General features: G+C 36.6%; 1 protein-coding gene and 1 pseudogene across 1 annotated transcript; both read right to left on the bottom strand.

Annotated features, from left to right (window-relative positions):
- Nucleotides 1–291: 291 nt before the first annotated feature.
- On the bottom strand, nt 292–1,236 carry LOC106830116 (olfactory receptor 52K2-like). Its single transcript, XM_014839547.1, has one exon. It carries the CDS (start codon nt 1,234–1,236, stop codon nt 292–294), a length of 945 nt encoding a protein of 314 aa, XP_014695033.1.
- Nucleotides 1,237–9,282: 8,046 nt separating this feature from the next.
- Nucleotides 9,283–10,233, bottom strand: LOC106830117 (olfactory receptor 52K2-like; annotated as a pseudogene).
- Between the last annotated feature and the right edge of the window lie 1,269 nt (nt 10,234–11,502).

Here is an 11,502-nt window from a genome sequence, read left to right on the forward strand (position 1 = left end):
TTTACTCTTGGCTTAATACTTCCCAAAGACTATATTAAATACTAGGTTTGGAAAGATAAATAATAATAATTAAGAGTTTTGCTGTAATTTTTTTTATTTCCTATGTATCTTTTATATTTGTTACTGCTCACTGAAGTCATTATACTTACCAATCTTCACTAGCCTATATGAATCCAAAATTTAGCAGAAAAGTTTTCCACTTCAAGGTAATGCTGACTGATTTTCAGCATTTCCTGTTTAATAAAACCCTTATCTTTGTTGATGATCTGGGGAGTCATAAATCTTGCAAAGTCAAGCACATTTGATTTTTAATAATTTAAAGAATCCCTCCCTGATTCTTTTAGTTTTAACACCATAAATAATAGGATTCATCATAGGTGGAATAAGAAGATATATGTTGGCTATAAAAATGTGGATATGTGGAGCAATGTGGTGACCAAACCTATGAGTGAGAAAAGAGAAAAAGGCTGGAGTATAAAACACCAAGATGACCCACACGTGGGAGACACAGGTGCTTAAGGTCTTCAGGCGGGCAGCTTTGGAAGGGAGACTGAAGACAGTGAGAAGAATAAAGACATAGGAACAGATGATCAATATGAAATCCAATCCTCCTGTCAGGAATGCCACAATTAGGCTATAGGCTCTACGAATCTTGGTCTCAGTGCAAACCAGCTTTATCAGGGCCATAAACTCACAGTATGTATGAGAAATGACATTAGTTTTGCAGTAGGAAAGCCACCTAAGAAGGAAAGGGTGTGGACTGAGGAGTACAGCTCCTCTGAAGACAATGAGTAAACCCAAGCCTACAATCACGGCAGGTGTTAAGAGAGTGGAATGTCTTAGAGGATGGCAGATGGCTACATAGCGGTCAAAAGCCATGGCCAAGATAAATCCAGATTCCATAGTAGACAAAGAATGGATAAGATACATTTGAGTGAGGCAGGCTTCAAAGTAGATCTCTCTGTCATTGAACCAGAAGATGCTTAGTATCTTGGGAAGTGTAGAAGAAGTAAGCATCAAATCAGCCACTGAGAGCATGCTTAGAAAGAGGTACATAGGTTCATGAAGTTTGCGGTCTCTCTTGACAATTAATAAAAGGGCAACATTTCCCAACAGTGACAGTAGGTAGACCAGGCAGAAAGGGATAGAAATCCATATGTGGGCAGACTCCAATCCTGGAATGCCAAGCAGTAGGAAGGTGGTAGGTTGAAGACCGGTCCTGTTGTAACCTAACATCCAAACAATGGATATGACATGATCCTGTCCAAATTTAAAATCACAAAAATTATACATATATGAAGACCAATGTGTTTTTCATTATTACAGACTGGGAGAGAAGTTGACATCAGATAACATATAAGTTGCTATTGAATCCTTTCTTCAGTAATACAATCTTTCAATGCATCAAAATACATGGGACTGTAAATGATGCAGCTACTGTAGGAAAAGGAATGGTAGGTCCTCAAAAATTTAAACATAGACTTACCGTGTGATGGAGCAATTTTGGGGTAAGAAAAACAGGAGAAAGGTGTTCTTTCTCTCTCTCTCCCCCACCCCCGCTCTCTCCCTCCTCTTGCCTATTGTTCAAGATGTGTTGCCCAGTTGGCTAGATAAAGTTTAGTAATCTTATATAGTACTACAGAGGTAGTAGTTGATATATTGCTAAACATAGGGAGATAATTTTCTACCATCTGAAATAGTCATAAGAAATAAAAACCCAACATGATGGATAAGATCAATGATTCATATAATTAACCCTTCTTATCCCCTCCTAATGATAGAGTTTCTAGATATGAGGAAAAGAAGACTTGAGAAATGCTAAAGAACAATTGGATCAATGAAGAAATATGAACAAAACTGGTCTTACATTGAAAGGTGAGTCATAGAGTTAGTAAAGGAAGGACTTTTATCTTCATAAAATCAGCCAAACTTAATGGCAAGAAATCATCATTTTAAAAAAACAATCCAAAGAGAAAATGACTGTGTCTGGAAAACATGAATGTTCAGGTTACTAGATATTTGGGCTCTTTTGTAAATTACCAAACTCTTCCAGAAGGTGCATAATATGTTCTTCAGTCATATAATACACTTGATGCTGATATTTGCTTCCCAATTAAATATTTAAATACAGCTGTTGGCTCCAGATATCTGGTTACCAGAAAGTGTGCCTTGGAATGTGTGAAAAATTATTTTGGAAAGGTATCCTAACGGATGTTAAATTTTAAATTGATAAATCATCACTTTTGTTCAAATATCAGTATATGATAAGCCTTTATAATATTAGGCATCTTTTCAGTCTGAATAAAACAAAGTTTAAGAAAAAAATAAGGTTTTAACCAATGTAGTTCAAGATTAAATTCTAGAGTTGGGTTAACAAACATTACAAACAACATGTAGATCTCAGCTTAAGTATTTAAGTTAATCTCCTTCTTCTGCATTACTTTTTGTCAAGTCAAGAAGTTGAGCCATCTTTCAGACAACCACAAGGGCTAAATCTTCACTACTAAGGACAGGACCTAGAGCCTCCATCCTGGGCTCCACTATTCCCTTCTCATGGAAGCACTGAATTCTCTCTTCCCACCTTAACCACAACTCTCCTACCATAACCTAGTTATCTTACCTCTACAACTAGATGGTCTCACTGCTCAGCTTGAGGCTCAAAATAATATTGGGTATAACTACAACAGGTGCCATTATACTTCTTATCTTGGGAGACTAGAGGTCTACAAGGAATATCCTACATACAGCCTCTCATGAGAATGCTGTCTGATTGTAGGCAGTTTCACTAATCTCTCCCAATCTTTCCAGGCACAATTTAGTCTCTTGGAGGGACTCAGTCTTGTAGTGGCCATTCCACCTGAGCTATGAGCTTAGAAATCAATAGAAAATGGCCTCTGGACCCCAGGTATCATGAGATATTTGATTGATTGCACTTTGGGAGCTTAAGCATATGCAGATACTGTGAACTAAATGCTTTCTCACAATGTATGTGATGAGAGCTAGAAGCAGTGGAAGATATCATGGAAAGATAAGTTTATGAATTAATCAGAGTGATCACATTAATATCCCCATATGCCTCCAGATAGTCTTCAGTAACTCGCTTCAACCAGATTTAGTTCTGTAAAACAACTAACTCTCCAGGACATTTCCTAGTCATGTTCCTATTCCTGCATCCCCCAGGACTTACTTGTTTGATCAAGTACAGGGCATACGTGGTACCCATATATGAGAGAATCATTATCTGGGCTTTGGTTGGGATTTTATGCAAAGATTGAATATATTTTCTTACAGATGTGTTTCTCTTTATCCTTCTCTTCTGCTTTGTATTTCAAGAGGGGTTAACTTTATAGGCTATGTGTCCCAGGATCTCAGGTCATCTGTATTTATCCTGCACTTGTCCAGTGGGGGCATTGGCAGGAAAATACTAAAGAAGAGGAAAGACAAGTCAAAATATTTCCCACTCTCCTCAACTGCATCTGCTCCATGGGTCCAGATCCTGCCAGAGGGGACTTCTATGGTCTCAGCTTCCACTGGGAGACTCACATCTCTGAGATATGGTTAAACTACTGGTGCCTCTCTGTTTTGCTGACCTAGAGTTGGTGTAGCTTCTTGTAGTTTTTAATTGCTGGGAGTCTTCCCTGTCAATGTTTGTCTTCTGATAAGTTCTATAGTTTGTGTAAATAGTTTCCTATATTAAAGATGTCCTGTACTAAATACTCAAGTGATTCTATTTCCTGGTTAGATTCTAACTAATACAAATATGTTTCATAATAATATAGGGCTAATCTCTGTGGCCACTGGTTGATTTTTAAAAAATGATAAAGTATTATCCCCCTAGTTATCTCTTTTCAAATATTAGAAAGGGAATAATCAAAAGACATCAGCAATCTCAGCATAATAAGGGTCGTATATGAAAAACTCACAACTAATTTTGCAATAATGGTGAAATTCTGAAAGCTTTTTCTCTATGGTCAGGAAGAAGACAAGAATACCCACTTTTACTATTTGTACTCAACATAATACTGGAAGTCCTAGCAAGAGCAATTGGAAGTCCTAGCAAGAGCAATTAGACAAGAAAAATAAATAAAAGACATCCAAATTGGAAAAGAAGTAAAATAATATCTTTTTGCAGATAACATGATCTTATAAAGTAGAAAACTATAAAGATCTCTCTCTCACACACACACACACACACACACACAGAGATGTTCTAGACTTGATAAGAAAATTGAACAAAATTGCAGGATATGAAATCAGTTCCATTTCTATGCAGTAATAATGAAGAATCTGAAAAGGAAATTATATAAACAATTCTATTTACAATGGAATCAAAAGAAATAAAATAGGCATAAACTTAAGCAAAGAGACAAAACTTTGTATTGACAACTCCAAAAACTTGCTGAAAGAAATTTAAAAAGACATAAATATATGGAAAGTCATCCCATGTTCGTGGGTTGGAAGACTTAATATCGTTAATATGCCAATACTACCCAAAGCAATCTATAGATTTGATGAAATTCCTACCAAAGTCATCATGACATTTTTTGCAGAAATAGAAAAATAAAATCTAAAATCCATAGTAAATCTCAAAGGACCCCAAATATCCAAAAACATCTTGAAAAGGAGGAGCAAACTTGGAGGTTTCACACTTACTGATTTCAAAACTAACTAGAAAGCTATGGTAAGTGAACAAGTATTATACTGGCATAAAGACAGATATATAGACCAATGGAATAGAATGAAGAGCCCAAAAATAAACTCTCACATATACAATTAAGCAACTTCTACAAGGGTTCCAAGATCTTTCAATGGGGAAAGGACAGTCTTTCCAACAAATTGTGTTGGGAAAACTGGATAGTCACATACAAAAGAATGAAGTTGGAATCTCATCTTACATCATAAAAAGTTAGTCAAAATGGATCAAAGACCTAAATAGAAGACGTAAAACTATAAAATTCTTAGAGAAAAATAAAAGAAAACTTGGGGCAGCCCAGTGACTTAGTGGTGATGTTCGCATGCCCCACTTTGTGCAGCCAGGGGATCGGAAGTTTGGACACAGGGTGCAGACCCAGCACCATTCACTGAGCCATGCTGTGGCAGCATCTCACACAAAGTAGAGGAAGATTGGCACAGATGTTAGCACAGCGACAATCTTCCTCACCAAAGAAACAAAAGAAAAAATAAAAGAAAACTTTCGTTTCATTGCATTTGACAATGACTTCTTAGATATAACATGAAAACAAAGACAACAAAAGTAAAAATAAATAAACTAGACTTCAACAAAATTACAGACTTTTGTGTATCAAAGGACACTATCAACAAAGTGAAAAGGCAGCCCAGAAAATCGAAGAAAATATTTGAAAATCATATATATGATAAGCAATTAATATCCTTAAGAACTCTTAAAACTCAACAACAACAGATGATTAGATTGAAAACAGGGCAGAGGACTTGAACAGACATTTGTCCAAAAAATATGTTCAAATGGTCAATAAACACACGAAAAGATGCTCAACATCACTAATTATTAAGGAAACGAAAATTAAAACAACAATGAGTTACTACTTCACACCCATGAGGATGGTTATTATTTTTTAAAAAAGGAAAGAACAATTGTGGTGTGGATGTTGAAAAACTAGAACTCTTGTGCATTGTTAGTGGGAATGTAAATGAGGCAGCTACTGTAGAAAAAGGAATGGCAGTTCCTCAAACATTTAAACGTAGACTTATTGTGCGATCGAGCAATTCCACTTCTGGATACAGACTCCACACAAGTGAAAACAAAGACTCAAACAGATCTTTGTACACTCATGTTCACAGCAGCATTATTCACAATAGCCAAAAGGTAGAAGCAACCCACCTACCCATCCATAGATGAATTGATAAAAAAAAATTATATATATATGTGTATATATAAATATATATATACACACAGTCACACAACACTAAAAGGAAGGAAATTCTAACGCATGCTACAACATGGAGGAATCTTGAAGATTGTATGCTAACTGAAATAACCAGTCAAAAAAGGACAAATACTATATGAGTCCACTCATATGAGGAACCAGAGTAGCCAAATTCATAGAAACAGTCGTAGAATGGTTGTTGTCAGAGCATGTGGGGAATGGGGAATGGGGATTTAGTGTTTCATGAATATACGGTTTCAGTTGGGAAAGATAAAAGTGTTCTGAAGAAGGATGGTGGTGATGGTTGCATAGCAATATAAGTGTACTAATTCCACTGAATTGGATACTCAAAAATTAAAATGATAAATTTTATGTTATGTGTAGTTTACTACAATTAAAAAAAAACACCAGTGAAATGCCCTTTAGCTACATTCTATCCTAATGCTAAAAACGTGAATGGCATTATTTGATAGATAACTAGCTAGGTAGGTAGGTAGGTAGATAGATAGATAGATAGATAGATAGATAGATAGATAGATAGATAGATGGATGGATGGATAGAGTCAGCTTTATGGACTTTCCTTTTTATTAACATATAAATACATATTAACAAAAAGAAACAACAGGGGAGGCTTCTTTCAGTTGTGCACTGAGCTGTTCCATAAAGAGGAGTGGGAAGGGCATGACAGTGATATATGGCAGTGAAAGGTATTTGAGGAAGAAAGAATAGCATACGTAAGAGCATGTAAGCGCCATCAAACATCATATAGCCTATTGTCTCTACAATTTAGTCCCTACCACCCTGATATGATCCCATCTCCTTAGTTCATATGATAAAACAGGAGAAAGGCATCCCTGAACAATCAGAGAAAGCTGCAGGAGCCTTGCACTCAGAAGATGAGTGAGTTAGTTTACAATGTTTGCCAGACGCTTCTGGCACCGAAGGATTCTAAGGAACTTAATTATGATCTCTTCATATGGATTTCTTCTAAGGAGAAAGAGACTTAATTAATAATGATGGAAGAATAAATTTGAGTGTCATGAAAATTAGTCCAAATAAATCTAATCCAATTTAAAAGGTATTTATTGAACACATATTATAAATGAATGAATGAATGATTAAATGATTGTATCAACAGAAGAGATTAAAGGTGATTACTATATTCTTATCACTGTTCTATTGCACTCCAATAACATTATCTTACTCTCCAGAGGCTTTAATAAAGTTATCAATAATGGCATGATGTTAATCAATATACTCTACAGAAAAATAAAAAAATAAATGTTTTTTTCTTTTCTTTTCTTTTCTTTTTGAGATAACATCCACTGCCAATCCCCCTCCCCCTTTTTTTTTGCTGAAGAAGATTGGCCCTGAGCTAACATCCATGCCCGTATTCCTCTACTTTATACGTGGGAGGCCTGCTACAGCATGGCTTGATAAGGAGTGAGTAGGTCCACAGCCAGAATCTGAACCAGTGAACCCAGGGCTGCCAAAGTGGAGCATGTGAACTGAACCACTGTGACACAGGGCCAGCCCCATAAATGTTTTTTCTTGAGGTGCTGCTAGATTTAACAAATATGTGGCTAAGAGGGAATGGAATCAAATATATTCTTTACATAAATATTAAAAAATACAAATATTACACAGTTGCAAAGAAATTAAATAATGTTTAATGGGTATTTCCTAAAGCATTTTAAACAAGCAAAGGGTGAAGAACACAAGAAATTATAATCATGGGGGAAAATTAAAATAATTAACATTCATTGTTTCCTCTATACCACTGCATTGATCTTCTTTCCGTGTCTCATTTAATCATCCCATAACTACATGAGGGAGGTTCTGGGATCATGCCTTTTTATGTATCAGGAAACCAAGGTGAAGAGGAATTAAATAGAAATAAAGCTAGCCAAGTAAAGAATACTGGACTTGAACCCAGGCAGTTTAACACCAAAGCCTGGATCCTTAACCAAGAAGTGATTGGACTACCCGGAAAAATGTCATAAAGTCTAAATTCTACCAAAGTAAGAACACACATTCAGTTTGCGCATTGATTAAGCAATCAAGGAGAAGACATCTCAATATTACCAATTCTCCAAAGCAGAAAACTGCACACTCTTCTCATATTTGAATGGCAAACTGAGCGTTGGCGAATTTAGAGATGTTAATCTTTGTCTGTTTAACTATGGGTGTTTGTTCCTAAGGCTACTAAGCAAAGGGAGGTGAAAAGTTTCAGAGCATAAGTTTCAAAAAACTAATTTTACAGATCCAAAGCATAAAAAAGGGCCATAGATCTTAGGCAATATTTTTAAAAAGTCATGAGAAATAGGTAACTAAGTTGGAAAACTAGTGACAATGAATTAAAGAAATAAGTAAGCCCTTGGTACTGAGGCAATAAATAGGACTATTTCAACATTGTTGCCAATAAATTTGAGATCTTATGATGTCCTGATACTGGGTTCCAAGTCACCTAATAGACGAGGCAGACTTAGTGCACATGGTCCCTCAAGGACCCAGGCTTTGGAGTTAGACTGCCTGGGTTCAAGTCCAGTTTTCTTTGCCTGTCTTGGCTTTATTGCTGTTTCATTTTTCTTCAACTCAGGTTCCCGATATATAAAAATGAGTGCTACTAGAACCCACCTTAGATAGTTGTGTGGTGATTAAATGACACATGGTAATATTGACTACTAATCATGAAAATAAGAATTCGTGACCTCAATTTTAGCAGTCATTAAACTCCATGATATCGGCTTATTTTGTTAAATGCACTCTACATCTACCAAAATTTCTCTAGAAATGGAACAACCACAATATTAAAATTTGAGCCTTCACAACATGTCATGTTTGTTTCATAGTTTTTTGAGAGATTTGCTTAATATTAATTGTTAATATTTATGTATCATTAGTTCTACTCCTTTATCTAGATAAACAATAATTCTTCAAATTTGATTCCACTAGAGAATAGGTACAACATTTATATCACCTATTCTATCAAATCACAGCCACATGTATGATGTATGGATCAAATTGTTTCAGATTGCCAGGTGTATAATGTCCTTCATTTAGGTATCTAGAGAAATCTTTTTTTTCCTCTACTTACCCTTGTTCCCCTTCCTTTACTGTTCACTCTCTATTTGTAATTATCCTCCAAAAGACACATACACAGGAGGAGATTAATTTGTTCTCCAATATTTAATAAAGAAAAAGCTGAAATAACTTGTGGAATTAGAATTTTTGGAATTTACAGATATCTAGTAAGTAAAAGATCTTTCAAATAATAAATGTAATTCAGCTTATGGAGTAGAGCAGTTCGTTATTTTTCTTGCATTACCTCTTTTTCTCTCATTTATTCTTGAAGCATCTGTTTTATTGTAACAACTAAAATTGGGAACCTTTGACCATTAGTGTCCTAAAAACATGTTCCCGTATTTTCTTGGTCCTTACTCCATACACAATGGGGTTGAGAAAAGGGGGCACCAAAAGGTACATATTTGCAATAAAAATATGGATATGTGCAGGCACATTTTTCCCAAAACGGTGAGTAAAAATGGAAAAACCAGCTGTGGAATAGAAGACAAGAATAACACAGACGTGGGATCCACATGTGCCCAAAGCCTTAAAGCTAGCTTCTCGGGATGGCAGACGGAGTACAGAACGAAGAATGAAGGCATAGGATACGGCAATAAGAATGGCATCACATGAGCCAATGATAGAAGCCACACTGAGGCTATATCTCGTGGTGGCCCCTGTGTCCATACATGCCAACTTCACCACAGCCATAAATTCACAGTAGGTGTGGGCAATGATTCATGCTCTGCAGTAAGGCATCTGTTTGAGCAGGATGGGGTGTGGAGAAAAGAAGGCTACACCCCGAATCACCACAATAGTACCCATCATAGTGATGTGAGCATGGGTGAGAATGGTGGTGTGGTGCAGTGGATGACAAATGGCCACATAACGGTCAACAGCCATGGCCAAAAAGAATCCTGATTCCATGGCAGTAAAGCTGTGAATGAAGAACATTTGGGCCAGGCAGGAATCAAAGGCGATGTCATGGACTCCCAGCCGGAAGAGACAGAGCATGTGGGGCAACGTAGAAGTGGAAAGGACCAGATCAGTGACTGAGAGCATGCACAGAAAGAGGAACATGGGCTCATGGAGGCTTCTCTCTGCCTTCACCACGGCCAGGATGGTCACGTTCCCCACCACAGCCACCAGGTACATGGAGCAGAAGGGAATCCCAATCCAGACATGCAGGTGCTCTAGTCCTGGGATGCCCATCAGCAAGAAGGTGACAGGAGAGGGACAAGAAGCATTAAGAGGTGGCATGATGGTTTTTCTTTTGCTTTTGATTAGCACTTCTGAATATAAAGTTGCAATGTCAAGATGATCACAACCAGAGGCTGAAAAATATGGAGATTTTGTTCAGGAAGGCCATTAATTATGTGTTGATAAAAACAATTCAAATTCATAATCTGGGATATTTAAATTTGCTGGAATCAGATTAATAAAATTAGTAATAAGATACCAATTTACTATGCTTAGAAGTACAGAAAAATATACTTATATCATTTCATATTATCTCAGGGACCTCTAAGTCACCTTAGCCCTCATTTCCAGTAAAAGATTCCATCTGTAGTCATACTTGTACTTAATTCAACTAATACTTACCGAGCTGTTACCGTGCTTCTCCTTTGAGCTCGCCTGCAATATTTCTCTCATGTGACAGAGTTTTCCATAAATGGAAGTGATCAAGCAAAGACCCTGTGAAAATTTCACTGAGTTATTTAAAGGACACTTACTTGGGAGAACAGAAATAAATTACCTCTGTCCCTCTCTGTGTGGACACGATATTGAAGTCTTTGGCATAGCTTTTGAAATAGGATTAACTCAATTTATATCTTCAGTCTTTCATTTGCCGCTCTGCATACGTGATTAATCTGACAAATAAAATATGCTGAAGTTGCTGTTTTCCTGTTTATTTCTTTCTACCATGTACTCTTTAAGTAGGCACATATTATGTTCTTTTGAAGCCATACATATATATTGCTGAGGACAATATATTTCTTAACAATAACCCCACTCACTACCTTGTCATCCTCATTTTTTTTCAGATTTACATCATTTCACTGTGCAGATGGATCCTAACTGTGCTCCTGCATTTATTGATCCAGAAACCCACATTCTAAAACATGCACAGGAGTTTATTAAATTGGTAAACTGACCCGAAGATGTCTGAGATACCAGTTACTGACTAAAGCAGATTTCTTTATACTTCTTCCCATAGTTTTAATGGATAGTCAACTCTCCATGGCAGAGAATCCCTGGGATAAAGTAGTTGAGCATGAGGCAGGACATGAGAGAGTTAAAGAAGAAAAGGACTTTTAAGTCACCACAAATTCATGAGTTGTAGAGAAACCCTTGGTTACTAATTTTCTGTTTTCCCATCTTCCATCAAGGCAGTATTCGGTATTTGTGTAGTACTCCCATTAGCTTTTAAGGACAATCTGCTTTCCATGCCCCAAACAAATCCTGATGATGTAATAGGTACTACTAAGAACTTACACAGTGTTACCTCTACATATGCCTTCGAGAATC

The sequence above is a fragment of the Equus asinus genome, chromosome 20 (genome assembly GCF_041296235.1).
Source record: "Equus asinus isolate D_3611 breed Donkey chromosome 20, EquAss-T2T_v2, whole genome shotgun sequence".
In the NCBI taxonomy this organism is placed as follows: domain Eukaryota; kingdom Metazoa; phylum Chordata; class Mammalia; order Perissodactyla; family Equidae; genus Equus; species Equus asinus.

What these genes read in the sequence shown, in the direction of transcription:
- LOC106830116 (XM_014839547.1), bottom strand. Translation starts at nt 1,236, where the DNA reads ATGTTAGGTTACAACAGGACCGGTCTTCAACCTACCACCTTCCTACTG.